General features: G+C 35.4%; 2 protein-coding genes across 3 annotated transcripts in view; one reads left to right on the top strand and one right to left on the bottom strand.

Moving 5' to 3' along the window:
* Nucleotides 1-18,433, bottom strand: part of LOC145694630 (uncharacterized) — a gene marked incomplete in the record, with an annotated part of 79,597 nt that overhangs the window by 38,956 nt on the left and 22,208 nt on the right.
* LOC145693974 (uncharacterized) lies at nucleotides 746-16,781 on the top strand. 2 transcript variants are annotated; one of them, XM_081770134.1, is made up of 3 exons: nucleotides 746-909; nucleotides 4,734-4,848; nucleotides 15,060-16,781. In XM_081770134.1, the coding sequence occupies exons 1-3, from the start codon at nucleotides 848-850 to the stop codon at nucleotides 15,954-15,956; spliced, it is 1,074 nt and encodes a 357-aa protein (XP_081626260.1). In that variant the 5' UTR covers nucleotides 746-847; the 3' UTR covers nucleotides 15,957-16,781. The 2 variants fall into 2 exon arrangements, with proteins under 2 accessions (XP_081626260.1, XP_081626261.1); XM_081770135.1 differs by lacking the exon at nucleotides 15,060-16,781 and adding an exon at nucleotides 11,575-12,131 and having other exon boundaries at nucleotides 756-909.

Genomic DNA, 18,433 nt, shown 5'->3' with positions numbered 1-18,433 from the left:
TGCATTGTGTTGTCAAGATTTACATGAATTGCACAAGAATGTCGCCTATCTCAGTAACATTACTTGGATTTAAAAGTTTTATTTTGTACTTGTTAGAAAGTTTATGCAGAAAAAGTTTAGTGTCACTCTTTCATTTCTGCAATATATTGAAAAAATGAGAAGTAGGAACGGGACTGAATGCCTTTAGGGCTCAAATTTGCTGGATCCAGAGCAAATCCTTCAAATAGATACCCCATTGTATGTATACTTCTAATGAAGTAATGAGACATATCAACATAGACCATTATACTATATATTTGTGGATCAGTGCCAGAGTTTAAACCAGCTGCAAATATAAAACCAGTTCCCAGAATTTTGGAACGACAATAAGTAAAGAACTGGTATGCTGTTACACGGGTCAAGGGAACAATACTACGAACTACTCTTAGCCATTGTTCAAGTTTCCATCCATCTTCTACGGGTGTTCAGGAAAATCTCCATTCACAAGCCTCCGATTGCTTTAAGTTTCTTGTAAATTCAGACTTACAAATTCCGAGCAAGGTCACTACTTCACCTTGCTCTGTTTCTCTATTGCGTTTCGTTGAAGTGACACATACGACGATTTATTAATATTTCTGTAGCCACAATACACAAAGCACGTCCCTTGTAGACAAGGAAAGAAGAAACAAAATTAAAGAGAAAAAATGAAAAAAAATGTGACGTAAGGTCGATGTTCTAAGAAGGCGTGTTTCAGACGTAACGCCGGTATCGAGGGGGAATTTCCGGTTTGGCCATGTTTATAAGTGAGTAGTGTGTCTGGTTGTCACATTCATACACGAGATCCTCTCCTCTCGCTCCGTTTTTCATCATGAATTCCACTACGATCCTCGTGGTTCTTTCGGCGATAGCTGTTATGCAGCTGGTTCACAGGTATGCTATTTCGTTCTTAATTTCTATACCATTTTTATTCGCTATTCTTCAGAAAGTCATCGTAAATTCGCTGTTCTTGTTCATTTTTGCAAAATTCAATTTACGAGAAAATGATAAATTTTTTTTTTTTTTTTCAAAAATGTGCCATGTAGGAATTTCATTTATTTGCAATATAGTTTGGCATCGCGAAATTTGATCTTCACCAATTACGGACTTCATTTGTTGTCAGCACAGAGGCTATACGAAACATGGATCTCCAGTTTATCAAGCGGAATCCGAACCACCGTAATGCGTTCAAATTTCGCAGCTTCCTATCGGGAATTGAATCCTGAACCAGGTACAGGTTCTTGAATTGTGGTCATGCAGTGGTGTCTGCCTTTCCCTGTCTATTTCAGTTACAAACCTCTAAATTCAGAATTGGTTACTTTTGTTTGTTTCTATTTTATATTATTATTATTATTATTATTAGTGTCAATTACCCACTTCACTGGGTTAAAATAAGATAAATTAGTAATATGTTCCGTTTGTCAGTCACTTTCTACTATTACTGAAGTGCTCTCAAATCGACAGAAACAAAGAAAATATAATGAAAAATCGGAAAATAATAAGTAATCTATATAAATAAAAATTAAATATTACTACTGTAGGTTGAATTTGGATTAAAACGGCATCGGAAGTGTCACTGTTCACTCAGCGACCTCTAAAACTATGGATTCGACACTAATATCGATCATTTCTATATATCTCCTCCCTCCCTCCCTTTCCTAAGTTGCACCGACAAAGTGAAATGACAAAAACCATCCCAGGCCCGAACCTCACCTATGCTGAAATTTGATCGACATTGGTCGGGTTGTTCAAGAGTTATTACTGTATGTCACAAACATTGTCACTTTCCTTTTTATTTATATAGAAAATTAATAAATATATTACTTACAGTTTTCATAATATTACTGGAAAAAAATTTGGTAAATAAATCTGAAAAATGTTCATATATGTTTTAAAGATCTTCCTTTGTTCCCCATCACTTTTTATGAATTGTAGTAAATCATTTGAAGACAAAATAGAACATTAAAATATATGAAATCAGTCAAATAGTATCTACAATTATTATTCTCACCAATTGATATTTATTTGCTGCATCTTCATACAATTGTATAGAATATTATTTTTTCTTCTTCTATCAGGTTTGTTTTTAATGGAGCCAAAATTCTTTCGCGACAGTTACTTTGCGTTCGTTCGGAATTTAATTTAATACCTCTCTGTTACATTCTTAATATTTCTAATCAGCAATGTAGCCTATTTTAATAAGTGGTTTGCGCCACCTTGCTCGCTCTTCACGTTCCCAGGTAAAGTACCACTGATATAAAGTGTCTTATAAGCAAAAATTAAGCATCAAATATTAAATAGCCGTGTTTTTAAATTATATTACTTATTTACAAAAAATAATAAATAAATAAAATTAGTGAAGAAAAACGATGCTCCTTACGACGCTCAAACTAACAGTAAATACTGATGTTACCACCTGTTTATGTTAAGATTCTTCATTATTATTTTCAATGTTTTTTAAAAATCATATTTAAAAACACTACCTCATGAAGATCGCCATTTTGATATTTGCTTTCAGTCAAAAAATAAATAAATAAAGTAGCAAGGAACCAACCGAAGTTGATATCTGATCCACGATTGTTAGATCCCAATTTTCTCACTTTCTCCTCTCTCATAATTCAATACTGTTTTAAGAAAAATCAATCAAGAATCCTCTCTTAAATATCTGACTTAGATTATACAGTTCGCCACCAAATACAATCTGTGTGATGTATCCCGAGTTCGATTCCCGATGGGGGCACTCAGTCGAAAATGTATAAAAAGCTTTTTCAAACCAGCCACCCTGAATGAGGTTTTCCTCGAGTTTTCTCATTCCCACCAAGCAAATGCCGGGGCAGTACCCTACTTATAGGTCCCAGGCCGCTTCCTTCCTTCCCCAATCCTTTCTTCTGTCCGTTTCCTCGGATAGAGTGCTCGCCGAGTAACGTTATCCCTCATACGTGACGGATGAAATGGCCATAGATGCCGAAAGCCCAGAAATCTAAATCCTAAATTTTTGTGATGTAATATTATTTAAGTCAGTTAACTAACCGATTTGCAATAATATTAGAAAATGAAAGGGATATATACATATTTGATCTGCTTTTGCAAAAGCTTGTTGTTTGGTACGAAGGCGCAGTAGCTTTCCAAATAAAACCCGCTTACACCTTGTGGCTTTGTTGCACTGTGTGTGTCGTATTTTCTGAGTGTTTTCTTCATCTCTCACCTTGCCACTTACTTAAGATCAAAAATTAAGTTTATTACCATGCTGTGTTCAAGACTTTATTTCCTTTCAGTGCTGATCATCACTACCGTTTTATTTTAATTATACTCCTAGTGAACTACGCATATGCTCGCTTCTCAGAATATGAATTAAAAAATCGTCAGTAAGCACCACTCTTAATCATTACTACAAAAAATATTAGGCCTATACAAAAACAAGTTTAAGATCAATTTGTCTTTACTTGTAATTATGGTTGCATGCTCTCAAGTACATTCCAAAACTAAACCTTACCTTGCACATAAAGATCCTGATTCTCTTTAGGACCAATTCACCTCGCAATATTTCTGTTCTCTCCAGGAGCGTGCTCAGGTGCAATTGTGATAAGCCGCAATCAATTTGTGATTACATTATAATTTCATAATCTGCAAAAGGAAAAATGACCCCAAGTATTCCGTCATGCACTCTTACCAATCTATTCAACACTCGTAATTAGACATTCAGATTCTCAAAGGAGATTCAAATTGCTGATAGTGTTTGAATGCAAAACTTACAAATGTTGAACAGATTGACAAGACTGCATTACAGAATACTTCTGGTCATTTTTCTTCTTGAAGATTACGGAATTATAATCTAATGTCATCACAAACTGATTAAGATTTGTCAAAACTGCGTGAGAGCGCGGTCTCAGAAAGTAGAGAAACACTGCGAGGTAAATTGATGTCTTAAAGAGCATCAGCAGTAAGGTGAGATGTTGAGTGTTGTGTTTATTAGTTTATCGTTTTTCAAGTACGAGCAATTGACGATCCCACGGAAACGTAGGATATCTCTAGTTTATTTCTACAAGGTATGTGATATAAAATAGCGCTTCGAATTTTCTTCTAAAAGCATCAGGTCTGATGAAGAGCAACCATGTGAAATCAAAACTGATCGGACAGAAAAATCGATACGTAGCGTGTTTTTTTTTCTTTTTAATTATTTTTTTATTTATTAATTTTTTTTAGTTATTATTACAGTTATATACATGTGCGTAAAAGCAATATAAGAACATCTTGGACATATTAGAAAATATCGTCGGCGTTCAGGCAGAAGTCTCTAACTCCAAAAACATAAGGATGGAGCTGGCACTTCTTCCAATACGAGGACTATATACAAGGTAAATATACGACGTTCTGATACGTATTATGAGGCTAGATGAGTATGATGATGTTATGCACAGAATAACCACGCTTAACACCACAACTTTACCCGTTACATCTAGCCTGACAACGTTAGAACGTCGTGTATTTCACCTTGTGTATCGTTATCGTACTGGAAAAAGTACCTAACTCCATTCATATGTATCTGGAGTTAGTGACTTCCCTGAATGCCGACGATATGTTGCCTTAAGAAATGGTGAATATTCTATACAGGCAGTTAAAAAAAAAATCCATATCTATTGAAGCTCAAAATATTTTGTTTAACGAAACTTGCTTTTTGTTACTTATGCACCCTTTTTTTTTTCTTCTTCTTCTTGCAGTGTTAATGGATTGTCATGTGTCCCATGCAGTGAAGTAGATTGTGGAGAGAAGCCTCGAAAATGCGCCTATGGAGTAGTTAAGGATGCATGCGGATGTTGCAACCTTTGTGCAAAGGTGAATATTTATTACATTTCTATGTGATCATTTCAGATCCATTTGTGAGTTCAATATTGTGCAGAGAAATTATCATGAGCTCTCTGAGGCAAAATGATTATCATTTCTGCATTTTTGTGCGGGAGACCCTGGGCTCGATACCCACTCATGAGATTCAAATACTATGTTAAATTGTGTACGTCAGTCTTCATATAGTGTCAGTGCAGAAAAGGAAAATTAAAATCCACACAAGAATATAATCCAACAATATTCACTTTTAAAATTTCTAGCTAAATTTCAGAACATCTACATTCTCATGCTACAAATATCAATCAACACTAATGCGGGAAGTACGTAAGCGACAAAAGTTCTATCCGTTTGTAAATAACTTCAGAATGAAAGAACAATTTGAGTATAGTTTTCAGTACTTTAAAAAGAACATAATTTTCTGTACGTTCCAGTTTTGAAAGTCGGTGAAACGGTGTACATTTCACCGTTATTTTCAAAATAAATTTTACCAAACGAAAAGAACTCTTGTCGCTGACTGTACGAGTCATGATAGATGGAACTTTTTAGATTAAAACTGTTCGCTAAGATCGCTACTTTTTTAATGTAGAAATTTAAAATGAAATGAAATCTTTACCCCACGCACCAAAGGTGAACGCTCTACCACTGAGCCACCGCGGTCCCATGTACAAATTAAGTCAGATAGTACTTATAAAACGTTATTACACGAACTAATAATTGTTTCCAAAACGTTTCGTATAGCGTATAAATTTAGTTACCAATAACTGTGATGTTACAAACCGTGTAACCAAATTTCTACCCTTTAAGCTTCGGTAACAAGTTATTTAATTGCACCTTCTAGATAGATACTACCTGGCTAATTTTCTACACATGTCATACACTTCATTGCCTAAGTTGTTTACTAAAATTCAAAAAGTGGGGTGTGAGCTTAGCACTTATAAAGAGCAATCCCCACCTACATTGAACGCTTCGATTTTAGGTGACGGTTTCTTAAAAGGTAATACAAAGTAAATACAATTTATTAGATATGATATGCATGGATTTATTAAAATTTATTACATGTGCTTGCCGTAAACATTGTGTGTCAGTTCTGTTTTAAAATTACTTATTTCTAAAATTATTTGATTATTTTTTTAAAAAATCATTATATAGATTACATAAAACTTCCGCTCGAAACTTTTCGAAAACTCTGGATTTTTATAAGCATTTACTGTGATCCTATTGTTTTGGCATGAAAACTTTACCGGCTTGCATCAGATGTACTCCTGTCTAAAGCATAGAATTTGACGGCAGTTGAATCGACGTCTGAAAGATACTGCACATGATATGTCAATTTATAATTATTAAAATTGAACCCCAAAATCGACAATATATATATTGCTTAGTATAAACAAAAGTGTGGAAGGTGAGGCAAATTATTAGTTTCGTTTGGGAAGTGTAGACACCGAGGGTCAATGCAGTGACAGAAGTTTGGGAGAAAGTAGTTTTCCAAATTTTGTAGTTACCTATACTTTATAAATATGCTTGCTTTAAAAAGCCTAAAAACACAATTCTTTGAAAAATGTTTACGACGGTCAATATACGTCCTTCTCTGCTCAACTGTCGCTTAGTGCAAGCGCATACGTATTGTTCGTCGTTACTATTTCAACGAGCAACAATAGAGCATACGAAACCATCGTAAGCACTTTTCAAAATATGGGATTTTTGGCGTTTTAAACGTTAGAATAACAACAAGCTATAAAGAACTGCAAAATTTGGAAAGCTACTTTCTCTTTCAAATTTTTGTCACAATATTGACCCACTATGTCCACACTTTTCAAACAAAACTAACATCTTGTCTCACCTTCCACATTTTTGTTTCTACTATGCAATATATATACCAAATTGCCTTTTTTGGTTTCAATTTTAATAATTATGATTTGACATATAATCTGCAGTACCTCTCATGCAGAGCGGTAAAGTTCTCGTGTCACAATAATAGGATCACAGTAGATGCTTATAAAAATCCGGGGTGTTCGAAAACTTTTGAGCGGTACTATATATAGCCTTTTCCCATCACCTTCTTGAATCTGTCTTGTTTTCTTGAGATGTTTTTCTGTGGGCTGCTATTGTAGAGCTCTCTAACTTCTGGCACGTTTTGAAGTATTTTCCTTACTCATTTTAATTTCTCTAATTTTCAACGTCAGTGTGATCCTAATGTGAGTGTGTGCTCTTGGTAGGAGCTAGAGTATCCTATCCAAACTGCCAATGTTAGGTCACGCGCAACAGTGTTCACAACAACGGTAAAACTGCCTGCAGTTTATAAAATACTCTGTTCATGTTGCTTAGTTAAAAAATTATATTGTGCCTGATACGGAATGAATACTTGTGGATTTTATAAAAGTAATTACAACTTTATTTACATTTAATACTGACTCTGTCTTCACAATAAACAACAAAGCATGTTCGGCATTGTCGCTATTCATCTCCAAATAAAGTCCGGCAGCTATTTATAATATAAAAACATTTTAGATAAAGGCAGGAATGTTGTAACGTAGCAGAATGGCGCTCGTTAACTATTAGGAACAAGCGTTATTTAGGGACTGACAATGATGTATTATAAATACTATCAACTGAAAGACTATGTTGAATTTTAGAGTAGCAAGTCCGGTTCAGATTTCTCCCCTTTTATCATTGCTGTTGCAATTAAGCGGTGCATTGCATGAAGAAATGATTCACTGTTGCTATGAATTCGATTCACAATTTGAAACGCCTAAATTCCGCAAAGAATATAAGCTGTACTACAGGCTAAATGTAGTTCAACACCACAATCAGGTAAGTTGATTTTTGTTGTTTCCATACACCTGTTTAGAAATTTGTTTCAGACTTGAATACAATGGCAGCCTTCCTTCATTGGGAAATAGCCCTTGCCAAGTTAATCGAATTTTCGATATCATTAATCTATATATATAAAAGAGAACGCACAAAATCCTTTGTCCGCTCATCACGCTAATACGGCTGAACCGATTTCTTTCATTTTTGGGGGGTTGTTAGGATTTGGACCCTAGATGGTTTTTATCATATCACTTTAATTTTCAATTACCAGTGTCTTGAGATAATTGACCAATCAGGTGTCAATACGTACAAAAAATCCTTTGTCCGCTCATCACGCTAATACGGCTGAACCGATTTCTTTCATTTTTGGGGGGTTGTTAGGATGTGGACCCTAGATGGTTTTTATCATATCACTTTAATTTTCAATTACCAGTGTCTTGAGATAATTGACCAATCAGGTGTCAATACGTACAAAAAATCCTTTGTTATTAGTTCATCATAGGTATAAAAATAAACGTATTTATATGCAACCCGCATGACCCTGTGACTCGGCGGGTTAACATAACTGACAGGCGCTATAAATCACTTGAAAGCGAAAAAGTAAAAATTATCTAAGTAACAAAGTTTATTGCGTTCCGGGATGACCGCAGCGAAGCGGGGCGGGTTGGGGTGACCGCAGCGAAGCGGGGCGGGTTAACATAAATGACAGGCGATATAATGTTAACATTAGTGCAATCTTCTATGGTTTTTATCATATCACTTGAAAGCGAAAAAGTAAAAATTATCTAAGTAACAAAGTTTATTGCGTTCCGGGGTGACCGCAGCGAAGCGGGGTGAACGCTGCTAGTTCTTGTATAAAATATTACAAAGGTTAGACGTAAGGTAAAAAAAAAAAAAAATTACAGCAAACATTAGGAGGTTTCCTATATCGCCACGTAACCCGGAGTTGTCTACAACATTAAAACTGTATGTAAAAGAATAATCTGTGATCATATTTGAACTGCTTGTACATGACAGCTGAACAGGAAAATACAAATAACCAGTGTCGCCAAGTGTATACCTATAAAACTTGAAAGTGTATTAAGTTTCAGAAACTATTCTCTTACTATTGTTCCTAGCTTTGCACAAAATCCCTATTTCTATTAGGTAGTGCTAGATGTGTCGTCACACCTTATACGCTAAATTCTTCTGGTGTCTGTGTAATCTAATAATATTACGTTTCATCATTTCAGTGTGTCTTTGGTAATATTTAAGATTACTTGCGTACATGAGTGTCCGCTACTATAGCTTAGTACTCGTTAGTTCTGTTTACTTACGTCGAGGGCAGGAGGTACACCCAGGGGGGGGTCCACCAACCCCCCTTCCCCAAAAACCCTCTTAACTCAACATCCATTTGTTCACACTCTCAATAAAACTATATTTGTTTAACAGAGAAATGACTAATTTAGCATGATAATTCGCTCTTACGCTTCATCTATTCTCTTTCTCTTATAAAAACATTCTAGTTCTATCATTTCTTTTTTCTGAAAATATAGGTGGAAGTATTTTACAATTTCTTATCGTCTTTTCGGGTGGAGAATAATGCCCGTTCAATACTACATAGACGTAGTAGTGGATAGTAGTATTGGACCCAACAAAAAAATCTGAATGCGCGCATGGTCTAGGGCAATAAGCACGTATAATATCGTAGAATGTTTTGAGATAATTGATCTAAACTTTTTGAGTACCAGAGAGAACTCTTGCTCATATACCTTTGTTAGTCATCGGCTTGTAACTTTTTAACATACCCTGTTTGAATTATTTTGTTGGAGTTTCTTCTTATCTCCATTTTGTTCTCTACAAATATCAGAAATTAGAATAATCTGCGCAAATATAAAGGTACAAAACACAATGTAATATGTTTTGATGAGTTTATTTTTCCTACTGTGAACAGGAAAACAGACAACTTTCAAAAATTTGGTACTTAAACGTAGATGACGGCCTTAGTGCTAACCTCCGTATCAGATATAGTACAAATACCGTATTTACTCGCGTAATTTTCGCACTTTTTTAGACGAAATAAGTTGTTTTGAAACAAGGGTGCGTAAAATATGCGGGGGGAAAAATTAGCCACATCAGTGAACATCATCTAATTTTTCCCCAGTCAAAATAACACGAAAATACCGGTACACATTTTCTTTGTAGCAAGAATTGACAACAAACAACTAATTCTAAATTTGTAGAAAAATAACATTAAAAAATTGATTAAGAAGTCGTGTGGTTTCTTACCTTACAACAATGGCTTTGCTGCGTTGCAAATTGTTCATTAGCTACCGTAATTGATTCCTGAAAAAATGCTGTTTCACAAAAAGTTTACGCGTGCGCAAATTACGCGAGGAAAATAAAATATACAGAAAATGCCCTTCAAAATTGGGATGCGAAAATTATGCGAGGGCGAAAATTACGCGCGTATTTACGGTAGTCATAGCTACCAGTGTACGAATTCTAATAAATCTTCAGTAACATTTCTCCTCCAAATGTAAGCTCCACCAAAGATAGCAGAAAAGGGAATTTGGTTAAATAGGATAAAATTAAATACTCCTATAACACAAGGGAAAGAAACAGCTCCAAAAATACTGGTTATAAAACCAAGGCGATTTGTGTAGGTCAGAATAACGGTACTTAAGACATGAGTATAATGATGAAATTACCCAGAAAAGTCTGGGCAATGGACTGGTGGGGAATCGAACACCAATCTCTTACTTCTTGGACAGTCGCTCCAACCAACTATGCTGCCGGCAACATGGTCATTTTTCTTGTGTTGTAGCGCTGTTTTGCTCCAGTTCCTACAAATCTGCCATCATGTTGGTTTGCTTCACAAGCCATCATATAGTTCATTTGCAGGAATAAACGAATAAAACTCCCAGAAAAATTGGCCGTGTTGCTGGTAGCTCAATTCAGCAGCGAAGCTCACACTAAGGGAATAATCGAGGTTTGACTATCCGCCAGGCCAGTGTGCAGGTTTATCTAGGTAATTACATCCTCGTATTATAACATTAGAAACATTTAAAAAAAAAAGTTACAAAAGCATTAGAATATTTGTAGCATTAACTCTGATTATTCACGAAATTACTGACAAATGAATTTGAACGTCGTCCACTACTACGTCCATTGCATAGGTGATCGCTACGTTGTTGCTACAATACAGAACAAAAGATGAAAAAATGAAATCTTTGAGTTTTACATCCCACGATTATGCCGCCTAGGTTAAAGGAGACGATCATGATGAGAAATGAATGAAATGGTAGAAGTGGGAGGAAACGGGAGAATCCCGAGGAAATCCACGCACACGGTGGTCCACCACAAAGTCAAAAGATGAAGGGAATCGTGTTATGTAGTTGCCATATATCCCTCTGGAATAGGAGAGAGCGTTTGATTTCCTGTACTCATTAATTCTAACCCCGTGTTAAGCAATCAGTCAATGTATTATATGGTATCGGCGCTGCTTTAACGTAAACTTGAAAATCTAAAGCAACCAACTAGTACAAGAGACAAAGACATATAAAATATTATTTGTTTCCTTATTTACACGACATGACAAGGAAATATATTTTACATAAAAAATGGAGGAAACAACCTACATTTTTCCGAATCCTATATCTTCTATACGGGCAAGCTCAATGAAATTCAAAGAAATCATTTCCATTTAAGTACCTGGCTGTGAGAAACTACATTAGAACCCCCTTTATGATGCATATTTTTAAACAAGTATAGTTGTGCCTAAGTCCTGTTGTAACTATAAAATCTTCTGTAAAAAGCTGGTGCATTAAACATTTCTCCATACCTATATTAATTTTAGTTTTAAAAAAATGTACCATCATTGTGGCATTGTTTTCTATTTTTTTTCCTCTCTCTCTCTCTCTACAGGGTCCTGGAGAAAAGTGTATGGGTACTTACGGGATGTACGGAAAATGTGGCAAAGGACTCATATGTAAAGCAGACCCTGACCAAGTAATGCCACCAGGAATGGCTGAAGGGATTTGTGTATTTGGGAAGGATAACATGGTCCTACAAGATCAGAGAAATCACAATCAAATAGAGAAGAATGAAAACAGAAAAATCCTTCGGAAGCCAATTTTGTATCCGCAAAACACATCACAATCCAGAAGACAAGCTAAATACAAAAATTTAGACCGGGATATGCTTATCGCTTGGCCGCATCAGAGACGCACTCCAGTAAAACCTACCAGACTACCACCAAAGGCAGCACCAGGAAAACCAATCTCATGGAAACTCCACACAGGAGGAGATGATATTCAAGCCGACAGAGGAGTCCATAAGCCATCACGAAGATTGTACATTCACCAATGAGGGTATAAATCGCATGTTTTTAAAACATGTAGATAGTTCTCGACTTACGTAAATAGATAGTTCCACAGTTCTTTGTGTAAGTCCAAATTTACGTAAATTCAATACGTTAAAAATCGAAAAAAAAAAAACTCTTCTTTAATAATACTGCAATGCAAAAAGTCGATTACATAATTTGCTTTATAAATAGGGTGCAGAACTTTATTCATTACAACATTGATGGTTAAAAAATAAGATGTAACTAATAAATAACACTTCAGGAATACTTAATTCCTTAATTAGCTTGTGTCTCAGTCACTAGTTGACTCTCAATATAGAATTTTACAAATTTAATCTTATTTCAGATGTAAGTATTTTCCTAAGTTATACTTATATCAGATGAATTTACGTAACTCGTGGACTGTCTGTATTCACAAGAATCTTCATATTTATTTTCAGAAGAATAAATTCATTTCGATTTCAATAGCCATCCAATTACCACAGCTGACCTCCCCCAAAAAACTGTCCCATTCTATTTTTTTTTTTTTAAGACAATATATAAGACCTCACCGATGAAGATTGATCCCTCCTTCCCCTCAAAAAAGTCCCTAATTATGATGGGTAGCCTGAACGGCATTAGAACTCAAAGTTATCTATATTTACCTACTGCTCGGTATACCATAATTAATTATCACAGTTGCTTTAAATTAAGATATCTAAGAAGGAACGCCGTTAAATTTTACTTTTATTTTCGATACATTATCCACACAAGAAATACTTTTAAATGATTCAGATTGTCAAATTAAAAACTATTACCAATCAATTAATTCGTATTTGTAAATCAATTAAAAAAAAACAATGTTTCCTTTTGACAAAGCAACTTCTAAGGATTAATATCACAGCCATAATGTAAATTCTGATATGATTTCTCACAGCTGAGGCAATTGCTTCAAAATTTAATTCTGCACAAAAACGTAAATGAGCGTATTGTGTAATTTTCCACTAGTCCGTACCCGCAACTATATTTACACAATGTATAGAAAGATAACATCTTTGACACAGTATGTCTAAATATTATATGTAAGGGCTTTTACTACTTGTAGTACTAGTTCTACGTCCTTGCACTATAGTAGACATTATGTATCATGTATATTCTACTGATCACGAATGTTTTCTACTTTACTATTTTCTGGATATTTACGGATTATATCTACGTAAAAGTAGTTCTAATTATTTATTAAGTTCCATCTGGGATGTACATATTATTCCTTTTATTTTCAAAAGGACCTTGCACATCATCTCTAAATGTATTAAGTATCACAGCTTTTTGTGTACAGACTGACAGCTAACAGAATGTGTGTGTGTGTAGGAAAAAAATGTATTCAAATTTTGTTTATTTGTATAAATTTGTACACATCAATTAATTTCAATAAATATTTGAATTTAAACATAGTGTGTTTGTACATAACCTGTAACTTTATTTTCTAAACCTGTGACGGCCAAATTATGGTCCTATGCTTAACCTAGTCAATGAATGAAAATGAAAAATGTGTGATTTATTACTTTTTTGAACTCGATGTGTAGCTGGCCACTATAGATACCTGAACCGAGACTCGACTATAACTGTAAACTACATTCAACAAAGTAAGGACGATGGTACCAGGTCGATTTTTAGAAAAATGCAGGTTTTGAGAAGCGACTTTCAACTGTTCGCAGCTCAGGTTCTTATTGACCTAGACGTATGAAACAAGAAACAGCACAGTAGAAGACAACATATTTAGAAATCACATACATTCAGCAAATTGCTGAATCACGAAGATCTACTTCATGCCTCTCTCAAAAGCTAACAGAAAAAAAAAGAATAATACATAAATAATATGTCTTGCACAATATTTCACCTCCAATTCTGGACCGATGAAAAAGTAAAAACAGGCGGGTGATTTCTATGACGTAGGCATTATACATATAAACGTTGTCGAACGCTATGATAAATGTTTAAACTATACAGAAAAATAACCTCTGGCTTAAAATGGACAGAGGAAATAACCAAAATGGCATGGCACTATCTTTACTATTTTTATTTCTATTGACAGTCGGACCTTACTTTAAAAAAATAGCCCTCGTATTTTCTCTGCTAAATACGTCTGAATTAATTCCATTCCCGTCCGTTACAAAAAGATTACTAAAACGTCCGGGTAAAATAGGACTGTCCGTATCCGTTCTCTTCCATAATAATACATATATTTTACTGATACCAAAACATCTGTCTGTATTACTGAAGTATCCGTTAAGGGAAGTTCCCACTGCATTTCCAAAATACACAAATTATTACTTTACTGACTACTTGATCATTCATGAAGTTATGGACAACGTGACTACATGGACCCACAATTAAGGCTACTCTATAAAGCACAGGTAAATCTTTCAGTTTAACGTCCCACGTTTATGCCCGTTAGGCTAAGAGAGACGGATGATTAAAGTAAGTTAATGACGGTGGAATGAAAATGTGGCGAGGAAACGGGAGTACCCCACGAAAAAACAAGGACACGATGTTGTCCACCACAAACTTACTTGGACGGAAATAGAACCAGATGTAAGCGCTCTACCACTAAGCCATCATGCCCCACTAGAAAGCACAAGCAATAGCTACGTTGTGGCTACAATACAGTACAACAAAGAATGGCATACCAAAAAAACGATTTATTGTCTTTTAATTCACATGAGAAAAATAATCAAAACAATTTTCATATATTAAAAGGAGAAAACATTTTACTTTTTACTCACATCATATCGTCTGTACATGCAAATTCAGTAAAATTCAAAGGAACAGGTTTTGTTTAAGTATCTGGGAATAAAATAGAATTTGAAACCATTTAATGAATGCAATTTTCCCGAACTACAACATATGTGTCAAAATTTCGCTACAAATATAAAACCATCTATGAGAGACTTTAACAGTTTCAAACGTCAACAAAGCTTTGTTTTCAAAATTTTGCATTTCAGTAAATATTATTCTAGTAAAAAAGTTGAGCCCTCAGTTTAGAACTACTTTATTTTCTTTGCAGGGCATTCGAGAAAGATGTATGGGTACATTTGGAATTTATGGAAAATGTGCGAAAGGACTCATGTGTAACCCATATCCTAACCAACTAACGCTACCAGAACACGCTGAAGGAATATGTGTGCTCCGTAAGGATAGCATGGTTCTAAATCAGAGAAAGAACAACTTAATACAAAAAAATGAAGAAAGAAAAACACGTCTGGATCTGGTGTGGTATCCGAAGAACACATTGCGATCGACAAGAAAAGCTCAATACAAAAACTTTAATCGATATATAACTTCCTTTAATCATAGCCCTAGCTCTCCTCTTGTTCTTAGGCCAACTTTCTTTAAACTTAGGCCTACTTCTTCCTTCAATGCTTGGCGAGTTAAAATACCAAAAGTGTCTTTACCAAAATTTTCAATAAATTTGGAGAATTTCCATCTACCAGAGTTTCCGATAAGTAAAGGGAAAGTGGGACGACCTCCATCGGGACTTTCGACAGGTGAGGGAAAGGCACCTCCTCCACCAAGATCTTCAGCAGAATGGCGGAAGGCAGGACCCCCTCTCCCACGACCGATAGGTTGGGACAAGGTGGGGCCCCCTTTATCACGACCGATAGGTTGGGAGAAAGCGGGACCGCCTCCACCGGGAACTTCTATACGTAGGGGAAATACGGGTTCCCATCCACTAGCAACTTCGCTAGGTTGGAAGAAGGCGGAACCACCACGACCGATTGGTTGGGAGAAGGCGGAACCACCACGACCGATTGGTTGGGAAAAGGTGGAACCACCACGACCGATTGGTTGGGAAAAGGTGGAACCACCACGACCGATTGGTTGGGAAAAGGCGGGACCCCCTCTACCACGACCGATAGGTTGGGAGAAGGTGGGACCCCCTTTGCCACGACCGATAGGTTAAGGGAGAAGGGAGACCCTTCCGCCACGATGCACGATAGCTAGGCGGAATGAGGTACCCCGTCTATTCCTATATCTTATGATAGGACGGGGGAAGATAGATCACCCTCCATTACGACCCTCGATATGTCGAAGAAATGCTGGAATTACGCCAGCATGACTCATAGTATGAAAATCGCCTCTGAAATTTCGTTAACTATGACCTGATACTTAAGCCAACCGAGAAGCCTACAAAACATGACTGCACATTCCTTCTTGATGTCTGAAGTATAAAAATATATACATGCATCTTTCAACTATTCCGTACATAAACGTCATATATACCCATAAGAAAAAACAAACTACACGTATTGGAGTACTCTTTGCAGTTTGACTTCAAAATCGTTTACTTCATCATTTATGAGGAAGACCCTCATTACCTTTGAAAATATAACTTCAAGAAAAATATTTTCTACAAATGCCCACCATGTTCCCACCGATTCAAACTGATGAAAAGAAAGATATTTTCTTTTAGTTTAAGGTCCCTTGATTATGCACCGACTCTAGGGCAGACGTGATGATGAAATGAATGATAGTGGTGAAATGACGGAAGTGGGAGAACCCAAAGGAAACCTACGCATACGATATTTGTCAACCACAAAGCTTATTTGGCGGAGCTGGAATAGCAACAGGGACGTCATATGCCAGAGATCAGCGCTCTCCTACTGAGCCACCGTGGTTCCTAAGAAAGTAAAAAAAGCATTTGATCACGATGAATGGTCTTTACGTATAGGGGATGACCGCAATTGCTGTAGTTAAAAATTTCTTTGAAGGTGCCTTCCATTTCAACTCAAGCAAAAAAAAAAAATAAAAAAAAAAATAATAATAATAATAAATAAATAAATAAAATAAAAAATGTACCATCATCATCTCAGATATTGTTGAAACTTCTTTAATAGAAAGTATACATGTTTTTAAGGGACCCATATATTTTTTTTTTTTTTTTTTGTTTTGTCGAAAAAAATTTTCCCGCCAAGTAATAGGCCATCAAAGATGGGGAGTACAATTTATGAATTGTAGAAAACATGGAATATGGTCAACTTAAGAGCCTCACCATTCAGCTATGGAGACAGGTAGAGTTATAATTCTTGTTGTGGTATGTAGATAGGGATATAAATAAACTATATTTTATTATGGTTTGGTTTACATATCGTACTTTTTGTACATAAATTAATAAATGAACGTCAGTTTATCTAAAAAGCCGAAGAAAATTAAAATACACAGTAAATTGTGCAGCCGATATAAACACATCCGCAAATGGTATTTAAATTTGTTTACGGAGGTGCATACTCCTCAGTAGCGCAATATCTGAGTACACTACTTCGGTACTAACCTATGTTTATAACTAATGTACGATATTGTATTCCTTACAAATTACCAGATGAAGTGTGAGTGATCTAAATGTATGTAACCTCTATCTAACCGACAGTTCTCATTTGCAGACAAATAATCATGTTTCATCAATCAATGTCTGTTATTCAAAAGTTTCACGGGACTTGTATATAGGAGGTTTTTATAGTTTTATCTATGTGTTACGGAAAACTTTAAATGTAAATTCACACGCATGTTTTATTTAGCTTAATTACATGATACAAATAATAATATAATTTAGTAATTCAACTATGCTTGTCCTCCATTTTTAACATACGGTTATATACAATATGTGTTACTTACAAATTGTAATTTATTTATTACCTCGATCTGGAACGTGTATATATAGCTTATTTTCGAAAAGAATATGAACTGCAACACTAAGTGTCAAAGCTGGTTTAGTACAGACTGCAAAGCTAAAAAGGCTTTTGTGTAAGAAAGAAATATAGTGAATTCAAAACAAAAAAACAAAATGTCTATTTTTTTCAGTCCAACTGAAAATAATGTCTGACTGTATTTGCTCCGCTTGTGGACCCTAGAATTAACAGTGATACCTGTGATATCTTTAAAAAAAAAAAAAAAAAAAAAAAAATTGTTACAACACACATTTACCTTCAGACTAATCTTTCCACTTCATAAACCACATGCGAATTCCCAGACCTCCATAGCCGAACACTGATTATTAACCTTTGCGAACAGATGAAAAGTGGTCTCTTCGGAAAAAATACTATCCAAATAACTGGGTCCCGTTCAATCGTACTATACACCTATTGCAAAGGTAAATGCAGGGTTGGGCAATCAAACTCTTTTTTAAATTATTATAAAAACAAACTGGAATTTTGTTTTCTTTATTTACTGCAACAAATGGTAAGCGCATAAGTGAAAATTAGTGTACACGCCAAAACATAATCTACATCACAGCCGAGGAGATCCTTGAAGGTTTCTTTTCATCGCAAGCCATATCGCCTTCTCATTTTCAAGTGCCCTAACATTCATTTTACTATCACTGTTTCTTCGTGATATTCGACCTATTTTAAAGTTGTGAAGCCAACTAATAATGACTGTCCTTGT

This window comes from Thermobia domestica, chromosome 9 (genome assembly GCF_964235325.1).
Source record: "Thermobia domestica chromosome 9, izTheDome1.hap1.1, whole genome shotgun sequence".
NCBI lineage: Eukaryota > Metazoa > Arthropoda > Insecta > Zygentoma > Lepismatidae > Thermobia > Thermobia domestica.
This window is presented reverse-complemented; position numbering and strand designations above follow the sequence as displayed.

Coding starts and splice junctions, on each gene's coding strand:
- LOC145693974 (XM_081770134.1), top strand. CDS start 848: ATGAATTCCACTACGATCCTCGTGGTTCTTTCGGCGATAGCTGTTATG. Junction 910..4,733: donor GTTATGCAGCTGGTTCACAG/GTATGCTATTTC, acceptor TTCTTCTTGCAG/TGTTAATGGATTGTCATGTG. Junction 4,849..15,059: donor GTTGCAACCTTTGTGCAAAG/GTGAATATTTAT, acceptor TTTTCTTTGCAG/GGCATTCGAGAAAGATGTAT.